Raw genomic sequence first — 27,751 nt, 5'->3', positions numbered from 1 at the left:
TTCATTTCCTGTTTGATCTCACTAGGCTATTGCCATCAATCCAGTTAAATGACGCTTTATGTAGTTAAAATATAGCCAAAACACCATACTTCACACAATAAAAGATAATTTTATACCATATAGTTACAGCTCTAGTACCACCAACCTGGAAGGAAAGGCTGTAACATCAAATAGGATTTATTTAAACAGATTGACAAAACAACTTAAATTGCCAAAAGGACAGACTTTTTTTCATGAGTTTTCCTACCCTGCTGATAGCAAAAGGAAATTGTTCCTTCAACACACTCCCCAGATTGAAATAGAATAACTAGGAACATCTATTTATTGAAGAGCTTATCAAACTGAGAAATGCTTTAAATAAGGAGCTAACATAAGGAAGAGAAAGACTGTAGTTATGAGTTTAATTTTCAAGGTTTGATAAACTCCCCTGTTGAGTATCAAAATTTAATACGATGACATTCTCAATTTATAAGTATCAAAAACTCTTTATACTAGTCCTTGCTAATATCTTAAGTTCCCCCGACATAGCACAAAACCCCAATCAATCTAACAGTTATAGAAGTCCACAAGCACAAAACCCATTTCACATTAAACAGACGAAAACTAATCTGAGATCTTGCCTAGGGACTTGCTTTCAAACATTTTCATAATTAGTTACTTGCTATCAAATTTGAATTAAGGGCATCTATATATAGTTTTCTTACTCCATCACAGCTGACTTTATATGAGAATGAAGAAGTTTTGGAACGGAGGCTCCAAACAGCTGGGTATCATGCCTCAGGCAGTTGCTGAAGGCATCCAGAGAAGCTGAAAAGACACACAATGTGCTCTATTGCTTGCCAGGAATTAGGCCTCAGAACTTGTGCAATTATTTTTCAATATTCAAAGCCACCAGATTACCCTAAAACTAATACATTTGTGGTGTATTTTAATATTCTTATGTATATTGGGAGGACAGGATGTCTAGCTGTCCTTAAGCATATTAGGAGGCCATTTCTACTCCAAACAGCAAATACCACCTATTGCCAAACTCAATACTCTGACCCTTAATAGGGGCAGAGGATAGACGTGAACATGACCTTCCAAAGCAGATAGTGTCTTGGGTTAAAAACTAGTGAATAGAATATTTAAGTATACTTACATGAAGAAGTATTTGCTCCTTCTGTTGATACTGATATTCTAATGGGAGACTCTATAAAACATAAAAGTGGAATGAGGCTTTATTGAGTCATGCTGCTTGGACTCTTAAATTAGAAATTTGCCAGGCTTGGGTATCGCCTAGTAAAAGAGTACTAGAACACCGTGCAACAGAGAAGCTGAAGCATTTATCAGTCAGAAGATATATGCAATACTCAAAGAACACAAAGGAATATTACCATAGTCTAGACCCAAAGACTTTTAAAAGGGATGAAAATGGAGTCAATCCATCTGTAAGAATATCCCACACACCAACCGTTATCTGAACTTCCAAGAGAGACTACTCTGAAGAGATCCACACCACAGGTGAGAAAGAAAATTCCTTCTTTGAGATGTGGTCTTGATTTTGAGAAAACATGAAACCAAAGAGAACAGCCCCTGGATTCCAAGAGAGCGAAAGCCAACTTTCATGCATGCCAAATAAATAAACAAACAAGATTGAGAGTATTTCCAGGTAACTTGGATCTGCATAAACATCCTGACCAGAAAGTGCTGAAAAGTCCATGCAAAGTCTGCTAGAGCAATAGAATAATTACATTAGGATCAAACAAACCATGCTAATTAAATAAATCATACAATAGTTGGGAATATCTAGTAGCAAGATTTTCTTAGGTAGCAAAGATAAAAGAAGAAAAAACAGTCATTAAGTACAGAGAGAATGAAAAATATGACTCATGCAGAAAAAAGCATGGAACGGATGGGTTTTCATTAGTAAGAAACAAAGAAGTCTTGGTATCAAAGAAGGATTGAAACTCAACAGCCGAAAGTTATCAAGATTCAAGTCACATATTAAGAAATAATAGTTACAGTCAATTTCCCAAGACAAGTTCCATATAAATGTAAAAGCTCTTTTTTCCTAATGGCATTTACTGGAGCCAGATAATGAAGTCCCTATATTACAAAAACGTGTAAATGAAAGGTGAAGAAATTCAGAATATTTGATTTTTTTTCTTTTTTTCTCTCTCTTTCCCTCTTTTTTCCTTCCTTCCTTCCTTTCCTCAGAAGAGTAACAACCTCTTAGACTCCAGGATCATACCATTCCACAACACACATACACTTATATCTTAGTAATGCCACATGAATATGCCCTAAATATAGCTAAAGTAGTTTAGGATACAGAGATGTTTAGCTTTTATAGCTTTAAAAAATGGCTTTGAAGGGAAGAGGAAACCGATGGAGGTAAGATGGAAAAAGGCATGTTGATTATAGGTCATTCTATAGTTTCAACAAGGTACCAGCCATAACGAAAAACTCAATGAAGCTAAAATATTAAATGTGGAGTAATAAAAAGAATATTGAACTTGAAGTACCTTCTCTTCTACTTCCTGAGATATATGACTTAACATTTCTAATACTTCAGTTTTCTCATGTGTAAAATGAGGAAAAATGATGTCTTGTTTCACAAGTTTATTGTGATTATCAAATGAAATTTAAGAATTTATGTAAAAGAAAAGGCACTATGCAAAACCAAGTTACCATTGTACCTCTGAGATGAATTTCCAATCTTGGGTCTTCAAAAATTTTCTTCCAGATAAAGATTAATTTTTAAATGTTCTAAGGCTCTATTAATTATAGAATTACAAAGAATAAGAAAAAGTTTAAAAAATGAAATACATAGAGGATAGATTAAATTCATAGCTTGTGAAGAAATCAATGAATTATGGTTATATATGCATTGCTAGAGTTGGGTTCTAAGTTGCTAATATCTGCCCAGACTATAAGTGCTATCAGCAAATATTACAGGCAAGTGAGAAACCAACCAAAACAAAAGACAACAGCATTTTTAAATGTCAGGCTGTAAGTCTTTTTGTTTTGTTTTGTTTTGTTTTGAAGTTTAGCGATCCACAACTGATCATTAGAAACCCAAAGGTCACAGATCAGATGTTGATAAATTATCCAGGAATACACTCTGAGGGGTGAAAGAGTAGAAGGCAGCTAAGAGAAGCACCTGGAAAGACATAAAAACTGAGCTTGTAACTCAGATATATCTCCTTTACTTGCTTAATGTCATTAAGTTGCATCTAGATGTACATTTCTTTCACTCATGTATGTTTCTCAGGCCTAAGTTTGAAGACACAGCAAGAACCATCCTGCCTTAAGTAAAATCCAAAAAGACAGAACAAGGTTGAGAAAAACATTGAAGCAGAAAACAAGAGCAGCTGAGAGGTTTGGATGCAGAAGGGGTTCTGATTAGTAGAAGGAGCAGCCAGCAGTTATGGTTGTCATTCCGGTTAGTAAAAATTGCCAGGCTTATTTTCCTTACCTGAAGACACATATGCTCCTTCAGTTGAGGCTGGCATGCCAGTGATGATCTCTGAAAAAAAAAGGTGATAGGACATTATGATATATAAGCAGGAGGCCGGGAGCAGGTACCACAGCCTGCCTTGGAACTAAAAGTTAAGTGTAAAGGAAGGAAGTATTGCAAGGGAGTGAGAAAAGTCCAGGCTTTAACCGTACAGAGAGTGAGAAATGCAGAAAGACAGTCCAAATTGATAGTTCTCCTTTCTTAGGCAAAGAGCATAAAATCAGCTGTGCTAGAATAATTAGGAAGCATTCACTGCCCCCACTCGGGTCAGTGAGGAAGAATTTACGTCAAAGAGGCAGTAGGCTTCTCAGGAAGAAAAGTCGAAATAGGGGAACTAAGAAAGTCAAAGCTATCGGATTGCCAAGCTGTAGTAAGAATTTTTAAGTTGCAGATCTTTGAACAAGTACATTTTTGTTCAAAAATAAAAGTAAGCCATGTTTCTAATTAGGATTGGTGAAAAACATCAAGTTCTGGCATTGAACTCTATTTAAAATTGCCAGTGAGAATGAAGACAGGTGCCTTACCAAATGATAGACATCAGCTACCCAGGCAGTAAGTATGCAGCTCCCACCCAAAGAAATGAAGGATGAATCCAAACTGTATACTTCTGGATACATCATTTCCATGAGGATTGTGATAGTCTTATTCAAACTTTTAACTTGTTTTCTTACTGCCTTTATGATGGAATGGGTAGTTACATTGTCTAATTCCATATTCAGTTTTGAAAAGGGCTTCAGCTTGGCAGAATCTGACACTTTTAGCAAGGTACAGTTTTATGAAGCCTGGAAAGATGTAGAGATGCAATGATGTATATCATTCAAGTTTCACTGTGTCATAAGTCTTGCCAAATGACTTAACGGTAGTTCACATTTTCTAACCAGGACAAAGGATAAGTTGAATCTACTGCGATACTATCTACTGTACAAAAATTATGAGATCTAACCAAGAATCCTAAGCAGGTCATATATAATTTTATGTTTAAATTAATATTCTGTTAATCATGGAGTAGAAAACTTTATTCCTAATATAATCATCTTTAAATACAGATATGGCCATTTAGGGTTTCCAAGATTGGACTAGTCTAGTAGGTAAGTGGAATCAATTTAAGCATCAATATTTCTTCAAACTCTGAAGCTTCTCTAGGGACAAAAGATTTTGTGGAATTGAAAGGGAAACAAAGTCATGTGAGACTCAGCAGCAATGTTTAAGAATAAGTGATTAGCAATATACCTTTAGTAAGACCAAATGTGTCTTTCTGCTGCAAATTAAGTGTGGATGATCCTCTCTAATCACAGATTAAGAGGGCAAACTATTCAAGGAGTAAGCTTGGTTTCAATACATCAAAGTTGCCTACATTGGCTCTTACATCCACTAAAAATGGGGCTAAGTGAAAGGAATTAGTATGTGAGGGTACATCATTTTCTCAGGATTTTCTCAAGCATCAGGCAAGAAAGAGGATATTCCGAATTGGTAATATGAAGATATCTGTTTCTGAAGCAGCTCCAACAAGCTTTCTTGATTTGGGCTGCAGAAAATGAAATGGTTCTTCTTTGAGAAAATGTAATCTGAGAGAAACTATATTAGAGATTCAAAGTGTGTGTCCTTCTCTAGAAATATCTAGAAGGGCCGTGTTTCCAAACAAAGGACCTACACTAAGAGAGATGCATCCTTCTCTTGTCCTTCAGGATTCATCAATGACATTACAACCAGATGAAGTCGTAAACCCAAGGTGCTCAACTAGAGCTGGGCGAAAGTCCCAATCCCAACTCGGATATCAAGACTCTTTTCAAATTTATTTTTGACAAACAAAGTAGCTGTCCACTGTGACCTTCTAAGAAGAAAAAAAAAATCAGAACTTTTCTATCTCCGGCAAAATATAACTCAGATTAGAGGGAAGGTTAACCATAATGTTTCATTTTTTAATTGAATGTTACATAAAAATACCAGAACAGGAGGTTACTACAAAGACGCATCTACACAGAGACAACTTAAAATACCCCTCTTCCTAAAATTAGGTATTTATCTTGGAGACCTTAAAATATCTTTAATGATTATGGTTTCAAATACAAACTTTCTGAATTAATCCTGGAAGAAATACAAGCTCAAAAGTTAACCTATACTTCTACACCAAAGGAGTCTTCATTTTAAAAGAACCTTGCTAGTAAGAAAGTTAATCTTTTTAATTAAAACCACTCAGCAAGCATTTTTATGTGTGCTATGGGTAGAATTTATAGATTTGGAAAACAGCCTTTTGTTAAAAGTAAATTGAAAGTAATTTTATATTACACTTACAGACTTTTAAAAAAGCATTAAATCCTGCAATCTTCATGATGTTTATTTAAGCAACATATTTTCCCATAGTAATTTGGTATATTAAATTTGTTAATTTATAAAGGACAACCCCTTCATTAGTGCAAATTAATGAGGTTTTAGAATTATCAGAAACTGAACACAGCTGAGCAACTTATGCTGAACAGGCAAGTAAACATAATGAACATTAGTATATTTGTAATGTTGGAATTCTTTCTTAATAAACTGGGTCTGGTCTCAGGAAAAAGTTGCATCGTCTCAAAGATATCTTCTAGAAAGGAACTTTTCTGATTATTATGAATGTAACATGTTTGCAATTTCACCATGATCATAATACACTAAATATCATTATGTAGCAAAATATACATATACACATTGTATACAGTATATACAAACATACATAAAATGTGTCTGTGTGTATTCCAACATTCACTTATGTGACTTTGTTTTTCCAAACTTACAGGTCACTGCTGTACATACAAAAATTTTGATCTAGTGATTTCTTTAAAAGATTTAAAAGTGGACACATTTATTTATTAGCAGTTATAAAGATAACTTGAGGAACATCTTTGAGTACCCAGATTCTTCCTGTTTATAATGAATGCTTACTCTAAGGCAATTGAGAAATTTTGAAATTAATAAACGGTGTAGAGACAGGATGGATACCATACATTGAAAAGACAAATCTACCCTATTGCTTCCACATTGTTCTCATGTATTTGCCTTCCTGGGCATCCTACGTAATACAACATACATGTAGACTGTTATACAAATTATAAAACATATTTTACATGCTTTTCAACATAACTGCAGGTTGTTTCCCAATATCGTGAAATTTCTAACATCATTATCAATTTGGGAGAGGGGGTAAGTCTAAGCCTATTACCAGTATGAGTCCATTTTTAAAAGCCACAATTGATAATTTAATTAAATTTTATAAAAATAATATTTTTCTGCTCATCTCAAATGAAACAGCTGTTTTATTGCTACAAGTCCAATTGCTCCTGTGGGAACTTGAATCTCACTCAGATAATTTTTCTTCTGATTAAAAAAGAAAACTTAAGAGAATATATGATTGATTAGTTGTATATTCTCCTATATTAATCTTTTAAAAGAAAGCATTACTTAATTAATTTGGAAACCAGTAAAGTCTATTATTCTCTTCCCTACTCTAAAGCCCAGGAGTTTTCACAAAGCTTGTTAGCTAAGAATTAATTGCTAAGTCAAGGTTTCCTATATACAGACTGAGCCAAATAAACCACAAATACAAATGAACATATAGTATGTAGGGTGTGTAAACATAGTGTATGTGGCCTTTTCTGCTGTCATATACGAATTCATGAAAGGAATTCACTCATAAGTTATCACATAATTACTGCCTATGAGATCCTTTGTTATATGAAAACCCAACTGTCTTTGTAAGCTTTACATTGTCCCAGAAGTAATTAGCAGATTGCATATGTTGATATATGTCTACTATAGGATAAATTACTTTCTCTAATTCTGAATAAAGTAGGGGTTGAAAGGCATTGGAAAAGACAGAAAACACCTACATTTCTAAAATGTTGGTTGGCAAAATGCTTGACTGTATTATTTTCTATGTGCTTGAAAACAGTATAAGTACGGCCACTGTTACACCCAAGCATATACTGTTTCAAGGGGAATTTCCTAATTTTTTAATCATTTCATTTATATTTAGTCACTAATCTGGATAGATCTAAACAATGAGTTTCATTGCAGAAGACTTTTATGATCTAATTTTATTCTAATAATTATTATAGCTGTCTTAATGGGATTAAACATCATGCCAAACAGCAAGGTCACCTGGGGAGAGAGTAAACAGCCTCCTACGAATGTCTCCCCCAACCTCCCCATCTCTCTTAGAATCTTGTATCAAAATACATTCTAAACATGTTGGAACACACAAAAAGTAACAGTGTGAGAATTTAAGTAAATCACAAGGAATCCTTTGCATAGGAAAGAATTAGGATAATTAGATTGCAGCAACCTACAAGGATCATTCATCAAGGAAACCTGTATAGAAATTCTCAAAACTATAGCTATGAACTTCTTGGAAATATATAGAAAAGGAGAAAAAACAAAATTAATAAAGTGACTGATAGTTCATAGAAAATATAAATTAAAATCTCAAGGGGACTTCTACATAATGTAATAGTTTGACAGCATGTTTTTATTTTAACAACTTTTTTTTTCTAGAATCCCCAATGAAGCAATATATTATTGGCCGGGTGTGGTGGTTCACACCTGTAATCCAAGCACTTTGGGAGTCCAAAGTGGGCAGATCATTTGAGGTCAGGAGTTAGAGACCAGCATGGCCAACATGGTGAAACCTTGTCTACAAAAAATACAAAAATTAGCTGGGGTGTGGTGGGGGGTGTCTAGAATCCCAGCTACTCAAGAGGCTGAGGCAGGAGAATTGCTTGAATCCAGGAGGAGAATTGCTTGAATCCAGTGCAGTGGCCGAGATCCTGCCACTGCACTCCAGCCTAGGTGACACAGCGAAACACCATTTAAAAAAAAAAAAAGGAAAGAGAGAGAGAGACAGAGGGACGGAGGGAGGGAGGGAAAGGAAGGAAGGAAGGAAGGAAGGAAGCAAGGAAGGAAGGAAGGAAATTCTTGAGAATTCTACTCTCTATCAGCCCAAGTCAATGGTAAATATCTATTTAGGAAGACATGGTTCGGTGGTGTGGCAATTTATAACCCCAGTAGAAAGTGCCCTTTTTCTCTCAGAAAAAGTGTTTCTGTGCAACGTCTGCCCTGATTCCTAGGTAGACAGGAATGAGACAACACAACGGCAGTGCATCTAAGCCCCGGAGAGCTCAGAACCCAACTGAGGCTTCTTTGACAACCAAGCATTGAACAGAATATAGCAAAATCTTAGATAGCAGTGGAAGAGGATAAGGGATCAAGATGATTAAATATTTTCCTTCTGGATGCACTATAACTAGGACTCTAAGGTGCACAGAACAAAGGGTACCTCCTCTAATGTACAGGAAACTGGCCTTGTCAGTCATGGTGCCTGCCAAGCCACAGGCCCAGGTGAGCTGCATGCTCCACCCCCAGACTTTGAAGAGAGGAGCTTCCGGGCAGCTATGTTTCCGGCTCCACCCTCCCTAGTTGAGGCAGCAGTGGACGTATGACCAGACAGCAGATAATTTGTAAGTCCTCTAGGTCTTTTAATGAATATGGAAAATCAACTTTGCTAATAGGATTCTTGGTCTGGGGAATTTCACTGGGGAACCAAGGAAACAATCATACACTAGAGGTTAAAGCTGAAAGAATGCCTGAAAATGCCATGAAGAATATGGCCACGTGGGGGCAAGAAACAGGTCAAAGTTTGGAATTATAAAGAGGTGGAGTCTGAAAGTAGGAGAGGTGAGAAGAGTAGGAAAGAGTACAAAAGTTAAAAAGCTATCAGAAGCATATTAAAGGTAGAAACACCAGAGGGAAAAGCCACAAACTCGCATTGCTTAAATTCGCAGAGATGCCCAGCATACAATTCCATCTCCCCGAGGCTGAGTTATAATGAAGTTCTAGTTCTTCGCCATAGAATCCCTCACTCCTTAGGCCTCATACCATTCCTTCAACTTCTGTTCTTTATAAGCAAAAGAATCTCACTTAAACATTTGCAAGCATATAGTCAGGTACAGAGTAAGGCTGGGCGCAGCGGCTCACACTGTAATCCCAGCACTTTGGGAGTTCAAGGTGGGTAGACTTCTTGAACTCAGGAGTTCCACAGTGGGCAACATAGTTGAACCCAGGAGTTCCAGAGTGGGCAACATAGCAACACTCCATCTTAAAAACAATTTTTTTTTTTTTTTAATTAGCTAGGCATAATGGCATGCACCTGGCTACTCAGGGGGCTGAGGTGGGAGGATCCCTTCAGTCCAGGAGTCAGAGGTTGCAGTGAGCCAAGATCACACCTCTGCACCCTAGCCTGGGTGACAGAGTGAAACCCTGTCTCAAAAAACAAAAAACAAAACACACACAAAAAAACATTTCAGATACAAATGGAACTGCACTGTGGTAGAAATGAAGAAAAAAAAAAATCAAACCTGGGTTCATATCTCCTTTTGCTGCTCTTAAGTATCTCTGTGATCCTGAATAAGTTTGTTTTCTATGCTAAGTCTTTTATTCTTTTTTAATACAATGAAGGGGTTGGATAAGGATGATCTATTCCTAACATTCCAAGAAGAGAATAAAAAGAAGGCCAACTTGCATTGCAATTGAGACTCTTCATTGTTATTCTTCAGAGACTTTAATTACATAAGTCCATAGGAACCTACTTCTGAAAGAATTTTTGTTGGTTGTTTAAGAAGGATTTACTTAAAATATTCCATGAACTTCTCTTTATTCTTGCCAGGTAAAAAAGACTCATGATCAAAAACACCTCGAGTTTCATCTCTCTACCCTATAATTGGTCAACACTACATATTCAAATTTGATCACTAGACCAAGACTTGAATGAATTAATGTGGAAAAAATGAATTAGCTGTTTTTCCTATGTAAGAAATATAAAAAGCCATATTATCCCATATTATCAAATTTTCCGTACCCCCAAATTAATAAAAAAGGAATTCTATAGGTTTTTGCCAGGAATAAAATAGTAGTAAATAATTCATTGCTTAATCCTGTAAATCAGCAACCATGGAATAATCAATATGATACTTCTGTAGACACTCAGTGAGACTATGACACTAGCTTTAATTTTATTTTCCTGGGACTTTGTGGTATAGCTACACGAATCAAATCCAAGTGTCAAAAATCACAATTGAATAGCATTAACTATGAGGAGACACACTGAACCAAGCCAGTGACAAACTGAGGAGAATGAGCTTCAAACAATGATTATAATAGAAAGTAAAAAACAGCCCATTAAAATTAATTTTTTAATGTGTGTTTCAGGTAGCATCCTGTAGAATTCCATGTGGGGTAAAGTAATACTAGCAAACTACTATTGCTTAACCTGCCCTGGTTAAAAAATAAAGTGATGCTATATTTACTCATATAAATTTTAAATGGCTTTTACATTTTAAACTGTAATAAACAGGACTCCTAATGGTAATGGAAACTCCTTTTCCCTGCTCTCCTTTACTCTTTACGGAGGGAGATATTTAAAATGAAAGTGATAAACTTTGATTACTCTGCGATGGAGCAGATCCTTGAGAAGTCCAGAGAGGATGAGGCATTAAACTGAATTTTCCCAGCCCTGTTTCTGATTTTTATCTCCCTTCTCACTTTCTTAGTATGTTACAGAAGAATCAAGTGACAAAAACTACATCAGCCTCCCATAGAATTAACCCTTAAAATTACTTTAACTCTACCTATGCTGACCTGGCATTTTTACCTTATCACTTTAAGAGCGCTTGCCCTTGAAATGCAGAATCTTTCTCATCTCCTACCAAGAAGTTGTGCAATTAGGCTTGGTTTTATAACAGATGACAAATTTCGTAAAGGCAATAGTTAAGTGCCATAATTAATTAAATAAATAAATAAATAAATAAATAAGCACTAAAGGTTTTAAAATAGCATTTGATTATTCTAAAAGGTTTAAAGAAGCATTGCTAGGTCATCATCATCATCAGCTCCTATAGATGATTCCATCAAATCATGGAGTATCAGGCTATTAAAAAACACAAAGCCATCAGGTGTGATTCTTTTACTTTCCTGGAATAACTCACAGAAATTGTCAGAGGTGGATTGTATTTCTTACCTCTAAGTCATTCATTTGTTTAACAAGTATTGCCTGGTACTATTCTGAAGAAAGCTGAAGATGAAGCCTCTTCCTAGTAGGAAATTTATTGCCTCTAAGACGGTCCTAATTTCAAAATTAATAGGCCTAAAAAAAATTAATGGTTTAACTTTCTACTACCTAATGCCCGATGTAATGGGAATAAAATTGCCAGAATTGAGTCAGGACTGTATTCTGCACACACACAGAATATATGCATATTATATATATATGCATATTATATCTGTAATATATATAATACATATATAATACATACATAATACATATATAATACATTATATATACATAAACATATATACATATATAATGCATATATAATACATATCTAATATGCATATATTCTGTGTGTGCATATATACATATTGTGTATATATATCCTGTATATATATATGACTGTATTCTGCTGTTCAGAGAGCCAAAGACTTGACTGCCCTCACTGACCAACTTAAACAAATGGTATAACCCCTATATTTTACCAACCCAACCTATCTCTGCCATTCATGGCCTTATTAAAATCCTTTTGTAAAAAATATATGTATATTTCAGGTCTATATAATCTCATGGAGTACAGAAATTTATGAAAGACATACAAGATCCTTGAAACATCTGGTTTTCTTTCTCTGTTTTTAATTTGTTCACAATGAGATTTAACACACCAGTCTATTATGAGTCTTACCACATGTTTTGATTACTCTTGTTACAGATTGAGGAACAGAACACCGTAGGTATCTCTTACCGTTTGATTCGACGATGGTGATATTGGCAGAGGCACTGTCATTTCCTAATTTGCTGATCACTTTGCACATATACTCTCCAGAATCAGCCAGTGATGCTTTGTTAATGCGAAGTTCTGACTTCCTATAAGATCAGGACCAAAGTGGTGTCAGTATATATCACAGAAATCCAATAAATATAAATACATACTTTTCTATGCTTTCAGAGTTCTCAAACTGCCTCTCCCCACCTTACACATATGTTAAAATACAACTTCCATTATATTGATCCAACCACATGATTTTACCTAGAGTAAAAGTAAGATGCATCACATTTAAGTTATACCATGGATTTCATCTCAATTTTATCACCTAAATCAGTAGTTTAAAGGAAGTCTTCTGTAGTTTTTCTTTTTACTCCCTTACCATCACCAATAACTGTGTTATACCTTAGATTTTTAAACCCAATTGGTAAATTTTCTTACTTTTCTATATCCAAATGCCATCAGCCACTAGGGTTTAGGAAGAGAAAAATGTATAAAATCATTTCCTACAAGTCTGTTAAGGACACTTACTGAAGGTTAGAATAGATTAAAAAAATACTGTGCACTCTTCTTCTCACTAGAGTAACATCAAGAATAATGTTAATTTTGAATGAAGAGGATTTATCAATTCCAAAAGGAAGGGAATTTTTCTTTCCTTAAGATTCTCATTGCTGGGAGCACAGTACCACATGAAAGGTTCTTAATACTGGAATAAATATTTGGGCAACATTATCACACAGTTTTAAAAACTCTGAATATTACATCAACATTCACTTTTTTTTTTTTAACATGGGCAGCATTGTGATTTGCTGTGTCTGTGTTTTACTGTCGCACATAACCTATAATTTAAGCAGTCTCCAAGATATAAGAACTCAGAACAGCAGCGATTGGCTCAGAGTTTACTGAATTCTTTCTAAAGAATTATTCTAAAGCCTGGTGTGGTGGCCTGCCCCTGGAATCCCAGCTACTTGGGAGGCTGAGATGAGAGAATCACTTGGGCCCAAGAATTCAAGGCTGTAGTGTGCCATGATCATGCCGATGAAGAGTCACTGCACTCCAATCTGGGCAGCAAGGCGAGACCCCTCTCTCTAAAAAATAATAGCAATCCTTCTATGCTCTAACCTGGTAACTGTGATTTATTGGGCTCTTAAGGGGATAACGACAAGGGAGAAAACAAAGGAGGAAGAAACAACAGCAATCCTTCTGGTTGCAAATCTCCCACGTTAGACTTTGCTAGTTTTCTGGTGAATTTTCTGGTCTTCTTGTCACATATCAATGTTAACTGAGAAAAATCAATTGTTCCAAATATAATTCCTACTAGTATCCTCCAGTCTATCTGATTGAACCACCCAAAGTTCCACATGTAGGCCCCCTGATCTTCCATCTCTGTGCTTTTGTCTGTGTCATTTTTTCTTCCTACAATGGGGGCCCTGCATTCCTATGCATCAAAATCTCAGCTGACCTTCCAGGGCCATGTCAGGTGCCAATTGCTTCACCAAGCCCCTGCTGGTCATGTAGCTGGAGCTGCTCTCACGTGTCTAAATTCTGACAGCCCTGAGTAAGTCTCTCATGAGAGTTCCTTCAGTATGTCTGATCTCTCGACCTAGGACATACACTTTGGAGAGTGTAGCTATAATGTCAACTTCTTGCTAGTCTCGTGGAGCATACATCAGGCTATGCTTTGTCTTCAGACATTATTGAATAAATGTGTGAATGAATGAAGAAAATATCTGGATGTTTGCTTAAGTACTCAGCAGAACCTAATATTTCTAAGGCTGGTTGGGAGTAAAGAAAAATGCCATAATGAGAGGGCAAAGACCATCAGAGGTGGTCCAGACCAGGGACAGTGATGGTCAAACCAACATAGGGGTTGAAAAGTTAACTTCACCGCTAGAAGCAGTGGCTCACGCCTGTAATCCCAGCACTTTGGGAGGCCGAGGAAGACATCACGAGGTCAGGAGTTCGAGACCAGCCTGGCCAACATAGTGAAACCCTGTCTCTACTAAAAATACAAAAATTAGCCAGGTGTGGTGGCATGCGCCTGTAGTCCCAGCTACTCGGGAGACTGAGGCGGGAGAATCGTTTGAACCCAGGAGGCAGAGGTCGCAGTGAGCCAAGACCACACCATTGCACTCCAGCCTGGGTGACAGAGTGAGACTTGTTCAAAAAAAAGAAAAAGAAAAAGTTAACTGCGCTAGTCATGACTCAATGATGTCAACAGGTAAACCTGAGGTAACAAAGCAATGTGTTCCACATTCAAATAAATTTGGAAAATATTAGGTGAAATAAAGACAGGCTTTTCATTATCTTTAATCTCACAGGATTTCTCAGCATCTTGAATACGCTGATGTACTCTGACTCCCCAAAAAGGGATATATTATTTATTTTCTCTCAAACTTATTTGACCATGGAATCCTTTTCATTTACAAGGCATATCTGTTAATGTTTTCTGAAAATCATGGTCCACAGAACAAAGTTGACAAAAAGTGGACGTAATTTAACAGCCTTATCTATCTATGGAATGGGGAGACCACCAAGGGCCATTTAAAGAATATTCACACATCAACCAGAGACATTATTCATAGGAAAGTTTCCCCAAAGTATATCCCTATAGGCCAAAATGGGCCATTTTGATGACAAGTATCTTTGCAAATAGATATGTCTTAACAATAAAATATGACAACTTTTAAAATTATCAAAATAAAACAATTATTAGAATATCACCCGATGCAGGTTGTATTAATTTTGGGGCTGAATTTTGGAGTGTTCAAATACCGTATGATTTTTTTAAATGGATTATCAGCTATTTATCTACTTTGATCACATATGACAAGTTTCCTTCATGACAGGTACCTTTGAAAAATAGTGAGAAAAAATTGGATAAGTACTGTAAGATTTTCCAGCCCAACATTTAGCACAGTTTGCTGGAAGAATTTTCATGTATAACCATGAAATCACTAGCAATAATAGATAAATTATGAACAATACCTTGATTTTCAATGCCACAGAAAGAGTAAATGTCTAAAGTAAGAAAATAGTAGCTTTCTTTAAGTCCTCAAATTCTGAGATAAGATTACAACAACATCCCAAGAATTTACAACTCCAAGATTACTACAACACCCTCAAGAACAACCCTTCTTTCCTATTTATACAAATCTAGGAACAATCCTGTTTGTATGTAAAGACCCTTTTCTTGACCCAATGCAATTAACATTTTAACTATTGAACTAGATGGAACTATAAGAAAACATGGTAATCATATTTACAGTTAACATAATCTTAAAGGGATAAGTCTTAAAATCAAACTTCTCCTAATAGGCCTTGGCATTGTTTCCTGGAACACTATTCCTAGTAATGCAATCAAATGTTAGGCTTTAAAAGAAAGAGAGATTTAAAAAAATGGTTCTATGCTAAAATAAATGTTGCATTAAAAAAAGTTAAATAGGTCTCTTTACAACAATGCACCTCAGTGGTTTTTTGCAAATCTGTACTGTGAATTTCTAAGGCAGCCATGACATGTGGCCATGGAATCTTTTCTATGGAGAACACCCTTGGGAATCCTAGGACAGAACATCAATGGGCCAAGACTAAGATTCAATTTGATCGAGATAAAAATCACAAGTACATTCACGTTCGAAAAGTGGTGACATAAATACAAGAGGAGATATCCCTCGACTACAATATATGCAGAAATAAGGATTTCTAATTATCCACATGCTTATTATTAACCCATTTTTAAAACTATTTTTAAAAAGAAAGAAGAACAAAAAAACCTTATGTACTCTTTAGCCAAATTAATATTAAAGCAGAGCATCAATCAACTTGGATAAAAGTCCCAATACATTCCTCATTGGCTGGATCATATCTAGAATGCTGAATTATACTTTGGATATACTTTGGAATGATATTTGATGATTAAAAAAACCATAATTAAAGGACTTTAGACGAGGGTGATCAGAATTGAATAGGGCCTAGAAATCTTATCACTAGAGAGGATTATGTTAAAGAAACAGAGGTCCCACTGGAAGACAACTATGAATGAAATATGAGTAGCTATTTAAATATATTTCCTGGATGCATATGGAAAAGGAAATTATTTGGGATTGCTAAGTCTTACAGGAAAACTAAGTCTTACAGGAAAAAGGAAACATGTTTTGAATGATATTACATAGAAGAACTTTTCTGAGCATTCAAAAATGTATAGGGTGTCTTGTGAAAGAGTTAGGTTTTCTCTTTGGAAAGATTCAAGTCTGGATAGCCACCTGCCAAGCACATTCTTACAAGAATATCTCTATGCAGAGAAAGATTAAATTAGATCAGCGGTTTCAACTATTTTTTACAACAAAATCCTGTTTTAAAATGAAAGCTTAAATCAGAACCTCATATTCAAAAATATCACACAGAAAGTGTTCCAGGTCAGAGTGACTGGTAATCCTTTTTGTAATTCAATAGAGATTTAGGACTCTACAGGGACATCATTGGAAAACCACTGACCTCAAGGAGCATAAAGATCCCTCTGAATTCTAATGATACATTTAACTATGGGATTCATCCAGCCTTGTGTCCTAGAGTAAGGACAGAATGTAGTAAGAGTGTAGAATGAGCCAAATCTTCCTTGAAAATTATATATTGCAAAAAGATTTGGGGCTTTGTAAATATGGATACAACAGTCTTCTTTTTCTCTTTTCTGTAAGATATCATACTCTGTCTATAAGAAGGAAATTAGCTTGGAAAGACTACTTGATTCCCTTATAGTCATAAATTTAACTTTTTGCTCTTTAATTGATGAGTTTTCTAGGGATCTGGAGGAAGGTTGGTGTTTCAATGGATGTTTATTTTCTAAAAATATTAAATGAGTTAATTCGTGTAAACTGTTTAAAATAATTTTTGCAATATAGTAACTTCCCAATAAGTGTTAGCTATTATTATAGTAATTACATTCTATATTCCTGAAATATTTGGATTTTCATAATAAGCATGCATTACTTTGAGAATAAGAAAAAAACAGTACAGTGTAAAAATAAATTAATGTGAAGTAATTTGAAGATAAAAAGTTCTGAATATTAATTTCCTTTTCTTTTTTTAATATCAGAAAGCACACGGTGTTTTTTACTGAGTGCTCACTTACAAAGTGAATTCAAGGTTCCATTAGCTATTATTTAGTTTAGTTTTATTTTAACTCGATTATTCTACCATAGTTACAGCCTAAGGCAACTTAAACACATATAGGGAAGAACTCTTCTGTTTATACAGTTTTGGTTCCCTGACCCCTAAGGAATTATACAGACAGTGTTTGTGTGTGTGTGTGTGTATGTGTGTGTGTCCAACACTGCTTCAGATAGTGTAAAACTGATCATCGTGAAAAGGACAAAGAAGTGAAAGAGGAAATTATGATTTTTTTTTTTAAGTATAGAGACGGGGTCTTGCTATGTTTCCCAGGCTGGTCTTGAACTCCTGCGCTCAAGAGATCCTCAGTAGCTGGGACTGCAGGTACACACCACTGTGCTTGGCTAAAAGAGAGGCTTCTTAAGCAACAGAACCAGTCACTGTACCAAGTGCCTCACATAAACCATATGGAATGCCACTGAGGATTCCCATTTTCTACATAAGAACATTGAGGTTTCATTATATATAAAGTTCAAGTGATCTGCCAGAGTTGCTCAGCTAATATGAGAAAAAAATGCACATAAACTTTTTCCATTATAAAGTCAAAAAAAGCAACCACTAAAAACAGAGGATATAATTGTAATATTTGTCCAATGTGAATAAACCAATGAGAGCCAATTTTAAACAAAATTAAAATATGTAAGAGCTGAGGCAAAATTAAGGGTGTCCAAAAGTGTGTGAAACATACAAATAATAGGAAGCCAGCCTTTAATAAAGCTAAGATAGAACAGGTATTTAAATGAGGTCAATCTGCCAGTCCTCACATATGAATCTATCACACGCCAAGCTTTTTAACCAGTTTTCTTGATCAAAATCATCCACCAGTCAAAGAAAACAAGAACAAAGACATAAGCAGACATATAACATGAGGGTAGTTTCCATTTCTTTTCATTGGCCTCACACATGGGTTAGCCAAATAAACAAAGGCTCAATGGGAATTCAAAAATCATACCAAGAACACGTAGGAATGTAGTTTTTAGTAGGACCGTGGGCAAAAGAAGGGTAAGATTTTACAAAATAATAGAAATTGCATATTGCTGTGAAATTGTTCCATTAAACACCAAGGGATTAAAAGGATATGTTGGCTGCTATGCATAATCTGATTATAAGAAGTGTGAAAAAGAAGTCAAGACTAAGGATTGGGAAAGAGTCAACGTATTTAAATAAAGAGAATCCCAGAACAATCTTACACCTCAAACTAAACTTCACCTCTGCTTGGGTGATCATAGCCTAAGAAAAAGTTTAAGTCAAGCAACCAACTAACCACTGCAAAACAGTAATAGTCTGAATATCTTAGTAATTAAAAATCATTAATAGTAATATATAAATGAATCTGAAAAATAAGAATCTTTTAATTAAAGACATTATCCTAAGCATGCCAGAGGCCTATGTTCTGACTTCTGACTTTATGTAGCATAATCACAAATGACTGTTGAAAAAAACACAAGACTTAGAGTCAGACCTATTTCAAATCTAAGTTTAACTATTCATTACCACTATGATCTACAGGAAGAAACTCAGCTTCCTTCATTTTCAGGATATTAATGTTTTAGATGGGTATAACAATAATTATATTCCTTCTACTTATATTTACAGGATAAATTGAGATAATAGAACACCTTGCAAATGTTAATTAAATTGAGATTCAGTTGGATCCTTTAATCTTAAAAAAACTGACAATGCTTTTTTTTATAAAAAGACACAATTTTAGAAATGACAAAATACCCAATTCTAAAAACTGGTAAGATGATCACTTATCAAGTAGCTGTCCACTCTATACAAAGTATGTCTTATTTTTAGATCAAATATGTTAACTGTTTTGCTGCGAGTGATTTATGGTTGCATCTCTTCAATACATTTTTCCCCATTTAATTCTTTCCAGCAAGACTATTGTTTAAAAGAAGTAATTTCTGACTATTGCCCTTTCCGGTATAATGGAATTTTATTAATATGTAGACAGTGCTCTTAGCTGTCTGGACCTATGAAGCCAATATGAAAACACTTTTCTGAATACTAATGATACTTTTATATGTCATCGAAGCCATGTAACAAATTACCTCTTTAAGTATACATGTACCTTTTCTAAAGCCTATTCATTCTAGTCAGTTCACTTTTTAAAAAAATTCATTTTCTCATCTTATCTACCGAACTTCATTTGCTTCTCTCCAGGTAGCATCAGATTGAATATCTGCAGTGTGAGATGCTTTCTTCTAGATGAAATTCTCCTCCCTCCCTTCCTTCTCCCCTGCTCTAACAGTGTTTCAACACATGACTTCCAGAATTCCCATGTTTCATATAAGACTGAACTAGATAATCTCCATACAATCTTATGACCCCCACCCCTGGGCACAGAGATTGTAATGCCCTATACCTCTTCAATTTCTCCACAGTCCTAGCAGAAAACATTTCATGGGCACTTAAATATTACTGGTATCCTTTGACAGCCACGTAGAAATAAATCAGACATTACCCTGCATGCAGAGATAACTTCATTTCTTACTAACTTGTCTGATGAAAAGCAAACACCAAAATCCATTCCATCCAAAATCTAGGAGTATTTTTTTGTCCTGTTAAACTTCTTTATAAGAATCATACTTATATGTGCCACATTTTCTTAATCCAGTCTATCATTGTTGGACATTTGGGTTGGTTCCAAGTCTTTGCTATTGTGAATAATGCTGCAATAAACATACGTGTGCATGTGTCTTTATAGCAGCATGATTTATAGTCCTTTGGGTATATACCCAGTAATGGGATGGCTGGGTCAAATGGAATTTCTAGTTCTAGATCCCTGAGGAATCGCCACACTGACTTCCACAAGGATTGAACTAGTTTACAGTCCCACCAACAGTGTAACACCATGGAATACTATGCAGCCATAAAAAATGATGAGTTCATGTCCTTTGTAGGGACATGGATGAAATTGGAAATCATCATTCTCAGTAAACTATCACAACAACAAAAAACCAAACACTGCATATTCTCACTCATAGGTGGGAATTGAACAATGAGAACACATGGTCACAGGAAGGGGAACATCACACTTCAGGGACTGTTGTGGGGTGGGGGGAGGGGAGAGGGATAGCATTGGGAGATATACCTAATGCTAGATGACGAGTTGGTGGGTGCAGCGCACCAGCATGGCACATGTATACATATGTAAGTTACCTGCACGTTGCGCACATGTACCATAGAGCCTAAAGTATAATAATAATAATAATAATAATAATAATAAAAAGAAAAAAAATTAAAAAAAAAGAATCATACTTATCTTTTCAATTCATTCATTGTATTTCCTCCTCCCCTCATGCACATATGCTGTTAAACATGAGACTTAGAGTCAGACCTATTTCAAATCTAACTTTAACCATTCATTACCACTATGATCTACAGGAAGAAACTTAACTTCATTCTCAGTATATTACATTTTTTAATGGGTATAACAATAATAAACTCAGCTCTCACTGAGTCTTTTACTAGTTATATGACTTGAGGCAAAGCAGAACACTATTTTGACCCTCAATTTCCTAATCTGCGAAAGAAGATAGTTGCCATGTGCTGTTGAACTGCTACATATTGGAATAATGTAAAAAAATAAGTAATATTAGGTATAAAAATGCCATGTCTCTTTACAGTATTATATTTTGTATCTTTGAAGTACCACCTGCTGCAGAAAGTGATACAACCCTTTCTTTTACACTTTATTATACTTCCAAAGCTATAGATCTATCTGACATGATCAATAACTAGAGTCAACATGTAGTTAATAAAGTATGTAGCTAATAAAACCACAGAAACTAGAAAAAAAAATTACAGTCATCAGAGCAAAATCTTTGATAAGATTAAATTTAATTCTCATGGTAATCACTTTGCTCATGAATGTGTAACAACTTTCTGGTTAACGTCCTATAAAATCAAAGTATAGGAGATTGTTCTGTTGCTTCTGTTACCATACTTGGGGGTTCACTGGAACCTTGTGAGATGTGAGTGCAGAAAATATCATCTTTGAGTTTGGAACCACTATTATACATGTCACATTGATTAAAGGACTCTTTAGAAGCAAAAATCCAACCTACTTATCTCTTCTCTGATTTCAAAATGTAGTTTGATATTAGAAGAAATGATTCTTAAGTAAGGAAGTAAATAAGAATGAAGAGTGTAGGGATGATAACAGAGCATCATTTTAGAGTAGATACAGAATGCATCCACCAAGATGTTACAGGAATCACATGAAGCCCTGTCAAATATGGACCTCCTTGGGGAGGGTAGGAACATGTAAAATTCTTGCTACCTAAGATTATCTAATTTTAAAATCTGCTAGAGTGATGATGTGCTTTATCAGCAGTGTCAGTTAAAAATTCTTATTAGATAAAGTTATATCATTAACCCCTTGTTAAAAAATAGTCGGAATTCAACTGGTTACATTCCAATTCTTTCCATAAATCTAAGTATTCACTGAGCTTTACAATGAAGTTGTGATTTTAACTGTGTAAGGCACTGGTATTCTAAATTATCATATGCATTTGTCTTATTTTAAAGAAATTGCATTTTTTTTTTTGAGATGGAGTCTCGCTCTGTTGCCCAGGCTGGAGTGCAGTGGCGTACTCTTGGCTCACTGCAACCTCTGCCTCCCGGGTTCAAGTGATTCTCCTGCCTCAGCCTCCCAAGTAGCTGGGATTACAGGCGCCCACCACTCCCAGCTACTTTTTGTGTTTTTAGTAGAGACAAGGTTTCACCATGTTGGCCAGGCTGGCCTCGAACTCCTGACTTTAGATGATCTGCCCTCCTCTGCCTCCCAAAGAGCTGGGATTACAGTTGTGAGCCACTGTCCCGGCTAAGAAACTCAATTTTAGGATCTATTACTATGACAGCATCTACCACTAATGCTCTCTTCCTTCTTCCTTTCCATCTCTTCTTACTTCCTACAGTTCTTTCTCCAGCCAACCTTTATTTCCTTCATCAATAAGATGTAAGAACCACAAGAATTCTTGCCTATGTGATAACATGATTTTTTGTCATTATATAATGAAACAGCTTTTCACTTATTATCTATTATGTTTCTGATAGTAAATTCACTTATTAAGGTCTAAATAACATTTATATGTTATCTTATTGCTGGGGGCAGTCTCTACTATTTTATGCATTATACTTACCCTGGCTTTTTTTGTATCTTGATATTTTGTGGTTTGTTTTTTCGATTCAATTCATTCCCATTCTTGAACCACTTGAATCTGAGAGAGGAGTATTCAGAACTGGTTTCACACCGAAGGACTAGTTTGGAACCTGCAGCCGATTCCTGGCTTTTCATCTCTTTCAATCGGGGAGGCAAGGCTAAAAGAAGAAAAGAGAACGAAAAACAATTCTGATCACCAGGCAATCTTTCAAAGAGAAACATTTAATCTGGAGTTAGCCTGATCAAGGCACCATTCCAAAGGTTTTATTAACAGAGAGAAAAACAATTTCAAAATGGATGAGGGAAAATGGATCTCATCTTGGGGAAAAATAAAATGCCCAAATAAAATATACTCAGAAGAAAAGAGAGAACCAAGATTAGAAAATCATTCGTTAAAAAATTCTAGATAGTTACTTCTTCAAGCTTTATATTCTCTGATGCCATTAAGAATCCTGAATGTTGGTAATTTCAAAGAGCCAAAAGCCTGTGTTAAAGGAGCGTATGTAGGCCCGGCACGGCGGCTCACGCCTGTAATCCCCCAACTTCAGGAGGCTGAGGCAGGAGGCTCACTTGAGCTCAGAAGTTGGAGACCAGTTTGGGCAACATGGTGAAGCCCCATCTGTATGAAAATACAAAAATTAGCCCGGCATGGTGGCATGTGCCTGTAGTCCCAGCTACCTGGGAGGCTGAGGCAGAAGGACCACCTGAGCCCAGGAGGTCAATGCTGCAGTGAGCCATGATCCCACCACTGCACTTCAGCCTGGGCAACAGAGTGAGATTCTGTTTCAAAAAGAAACTTTAAAAAATAAAATAAAAAATAAAAAGGAGAATATGTAACCGGGCCATTATTTTTAAAGCGTGTTCACATCCCAAATCACAGTGTATCACAGTTCTGTGAATAGGCGCAGGAAGCATCACATCCATTTTTAAAATCGGGAAGTTTAATTTCAGAGATAAGTAAGTGGCTGACTTTATCCATGGTTACAAAGTTTGTGGGTACTCAGAGCTAGGGCTCATTTCACTATCCTGTCATCAGAGGGGACCAAAGAACACAGAACACCCATCAATCTTAACAATGGCTCCTTTCTTCAAGACAGAAATTCTCTGATGCTATCACTCTTTGACTGGACCTACACAGTTGCTATCCCATACACAATGAATGGACCATTCCAGATGACCACTACTCACAACAAATTCTCTCTTTGATTGGATTTAGTGCATCTAAATAGTCTCAACAGAGACTGAGTACTTAAATTATGCATTAACTTGGAGAATACATTAAACACCTACATACCATTCTTATTTTAAGCAAGACTGCTTAAAAATATCCACTGAAATACTTACAGATAAAATGTTATAATATCTGAGATTTGCTTCAAGATAATATGGTGGTGGGGAACGGATAGGCATAAAGGTGAAAAACAATTACCAAGAAGCTGATAACTGTGGAAGCTGGGTAATAACGGACATGTGGTGGTGTGTTATGCAATTCTATATAGTATGTCTAATTCTGTTTATCATAGACATTTCTTAAAAGCATAGATGAATAAATTTTCCTCTGCACACATAATTTCACTTAATAATCAACAAATGTCACAGAACCTGAGAATTCAACAACTCTCAGTTTCCTCTGAGTCTCAGAAAAGCCAGCTACAAAATCTACTTCTGCTCCAGTTCAGGAATGTTAAACAGGAACTCCCAGAAAACAAACCCAGGCAAATGAGTCTGTACCTCCCTGATTCAGTACCTAATTATTCACCGAGTAAGGGGCTCAAGACTCCAAGGACAGTAATCAGGGTCACCTAACCATGTACAGGAAATGGAGTACCTTTCCTACTCAGGGAACTCTATTTGTTTTTCTACGACTCTGCCCTTGCCAAGTAAATCCTAAAAATGTCAAGAATGAACATACGAAGTTTCCAATAAAATTTCAGAAAAAAATCATTTGAATGCTGTGATTTCTTAGCAGTACCCCTACAGTTATATATCCCCCTTTTTATTTATTTGGTGGCTGGGAGATGAGGTGGAGAAGCAGGCATTTAATGTAGTTGACACACTGGCAAATTAGAAAAAGTATTTTAGCTGTTCTTAGCCCTTGATACCTGATTATTTTGTCTGGTTCTTTTTTTTTTTTTTTGACAGCTTGAAAATATTTTTTTCTGAAGAACTTTCATAGAAGTCTTTTTAAAATGTGGTTCATGAATCTCTGTTTTGCAGGTTTTTAAAAACAGACTAAATTCTCATGTATCTGAAATAGTGTCTACATATTTCTGTTAACTCCTTAAGATCATTTTTAATTTTGTGAGCCTGGTGAAGGGATTTATTTCTTTCTTTCTTTATTTAGACAGGATCTTGCTTGGTTGCACAGGCTGGAGTGCAGTGGCATGATCATGGCTTACTCCAACCTCCACCTATTGGGCTCAAGTGATCCTCCCACCTCAGCCTCCTGAGTAACTGGAACCAGAAGTGCATGATACCACCCCTGACTAATTGTTGTATTTTTTGTAGAGACAGAGTTTCGCCATGTTAGACAAGCTGGTCTCCACATCCTGGGCTCAAACAATCTGCCTGCCTTGGCCTCCCAGAATGTTGGGATTACAGGTGTGAGCCAATGGCCTGGTGAAGGGTTTTAAAGAAACAAATCTGCTGGTGTTAAATGACGCAAAAAAAAAAAAAAACTGGTTTACATATATTAAAGAAAAATACATTGCCTCATTAATTTATGTATAAACTGAAATAACTAGTTTGAAATCTTCACCCCTGTGGATTTTACATTTAACTTGAGAACACACCAGAACTTCCGAGGTTTATTCCCTTGCCTCTAATCAAAATGCCTTATACATGAATTTTCTTCTGTCTCTGCTGCCCCTGAGACAGCAAGACCAACGCCCCCCTCTTCCTCTTCCTCCTCAGCTTACTCAACATGAAGATGACAAGGATGAAGACCTTTATAATGATCCACTTTCACCTGATCAATAGTAAATACATTTTCTCTTCCTTATAATATTTTCTTTATGTTACTGTATTATAAGAATACCATATATAATACATATAAGTTAAAACATTTATTAATCAACTGTTTGTGTTATTGATAAGACTTCCAGTCAACAGTAGGCTGCTATTAGTAGTTAGGTTTGGGGGGGGTCAAAAGTTATACTTAAATTTTTGACCACACAGGGGATTGGCACCCCTAATGCCTACATTGTCTGAGTGTCAACTGTACTTCAGATACCTTCTCTTTAAGGACCATGTTTCCCCACTTACCACTCCATATATTTGCTTAACAATGTAGTCTGAACATAAATATATAGAGACTTTGTTTTCTTCCACTTTGATAAACATTTTATCATAAAATCAGTTTTCCTCTCTCTTTCCTTTTCTCTCATTCCCTCTTTTCTTTTCTCTCTCTAGCTCATCTCTCCTTCCTCTTCACCTTCTGTCTTCATTAGTTTATTTCTTATTTCTGTATTAGGGGTCTTGATTTCAAACATGAGGAAACAATATGACAAATTCAAAATGAGAGATATTCTATAAAACAACTGAAGTAGGCTTTAAAATCAATGTCATAAATAACAAAAGAAGACTGTAAATGTGATCTAGATTAAAGGAGATTAAAGAGACATGGCAAGTCAATGTAATGTGGAGCTACTGATTGGATCCTGCTCCAAGGGAAAAAGAGCTATATAGGACATTATTGGGACTACTGGGGAAATCTGAATAAAAATATTGTATCAAAGTTAAATTTCTCAAGCAGGAGCACTGCATTGTGGTTACGCAAAGGAATCTCCTTGTTCTTAGACAATATCTGCTTAAGCATTTAGGGGTGAAATGTCATGATGTCTTCAACTAAACTTTAGATGGTTTAGCAAATAGAAATACATTTATACATATGCATGCTAACACATACAGAGGAAAAAAAAACCGGGAGCCTTGGTCTGTCTCTGATTTTCTGCCTTTCTCATCTGATCTTTCTGCCATTAGATAAAAGACCTAGGCTTCATTAAGTACGCACGTGTGTGTTTGTGTGTGCGTGTGTGCATTAGTCTGTTCTTTTTTCTTTTTTTCTTTTTAACTTTTATTTTAGGTGCAGGGGGTTCATATGCAGATTTTTATATGGGTAAATTGAGTGTTGCAGGGGTTTGCTGCACAGATGATTTCGTCGTCCAAGTAATAAGCATAGTACTCAACTGGTAGTTTTTCAATCGTCACACTCTTCTCACCCTCCGCTCTCAAGGAGGTTTCTTCTTTATATTCATGTCATTAAGTATTTTTAAACTCTTGGTTAATTTGCAGTCATGAAAGAAATTCTTGTAAATATTTGAGTTAATAATTTATAAGTTAAATTTAATTAATTAATAATGATAATTACATTCATTTAAATCATTTAAATTCTGCAAGCAGTATTGCACTGAAATGCTCATATGGTTCACCCTCACAATCATGACTTCAGGGCTCCAACCCCACTATGGTCTTTTGATGGAAGGAAACCAATCACTCATTGGGCAGGTCAACATTTCTCCTTTCCTTTTGGGGTCCATATGCAGAGTGGTACATTCCTTGCCTTACAAGATGATCTACAATGCAATGAGGCAGAGACCTTCAGATCCAAGGTCCTTCTTAGCTAAAATATCCCCTCCTAAGCTGACCCTGATATATGAACGTTTCTCGATGTTTGGGGTCCAAGGATACCTCTAGTGACCAGCCTGAATTTCTCTCCTTGCACATAGTTCCAAAATCATCAGATGTGGAAAAGCTCATGGCTACTCTAACTTTGCATCCCTAGAAGTCCAGGTATAATAATGTGCCTGCTGCATCCTTCTGGGGTAACTTCTATGACATGAGGATATCCAGCTTTTCAGAAAACAGCTCTCTTAAGTTGATAACTCAAAATCCTCCATAGCATAAGTGAAGAAACACATCTGTGTACTACCAACAGAGCTGCACAATTGCATTCTTGACCTATGAATGTTCTGCTGTCAGCAGTACCTTCTAGACAAGGACTATACAAAGTTTCTCACTCACACGGGGCAGAGCTCAAATTCAAGTATCAAGGACACAGGGCAAAAATTT

General features: G+C 35.9%; 1 protein-coding gene across 7 annotated transcripts in view; it reads right to left on the bottom strand.

The window, feature by feature from the left end:
- Positions 1–27,751, bottom strand: part of NRG1 (neuregulin 1) — a 1,130,429-nt gene that overhangs the window by 152,980 nt on the left and 949,698 nt on the right. For 6 of the 7 annotated variants that reach the window (XM_054497959.2, XM_054497962.2, XM_054497963.2 and 3 more), the window contains exons 2-5: positions 22,662–22,839; positions 12,322–12,443; positions 3,461–3,511; positions 1,142–1,192 (exon numbers count right to left, since the gene is read on the bottom strand). In XM_054497959.2, coding sequence (XP_054353934.2) covers positions 1,142–1,192; positions 3,461–3,511; positions 12,322–12,443; positions 22,662–22,839 — 402 coding nt within the window. The remainder of the gene's footprint in view (positions 1–1,141; positions 1,193–3,460; positions 3,512–12,321; positions 12,444–22,661; positions 22,840–27,751) is intronic. The other variant, XM_063668612.1, reaches the window with a different exon arrangement.

The sequence above is a fragment of the Pongo pygmaeus genome, chromosome 7 (assembly GCF_028885625.2).
Source record: "Pongo pygmaeus isolate AG05252 chromosome 7, NHGRI_mPonPyg2-v2.0_pri, whole genome shotgun sequence".
Lineage (NCBI taxonomy): Eukaryota > Metazoa > Chordata > Mammalia > Primates > Hominidae > Pongo > Pongo pygmaeus.
The sequence above is the reverse complement of the archived record's forward strand: the minus strand, read 5'-3'. Positions and strand labels throughout refer to the sequence as shown.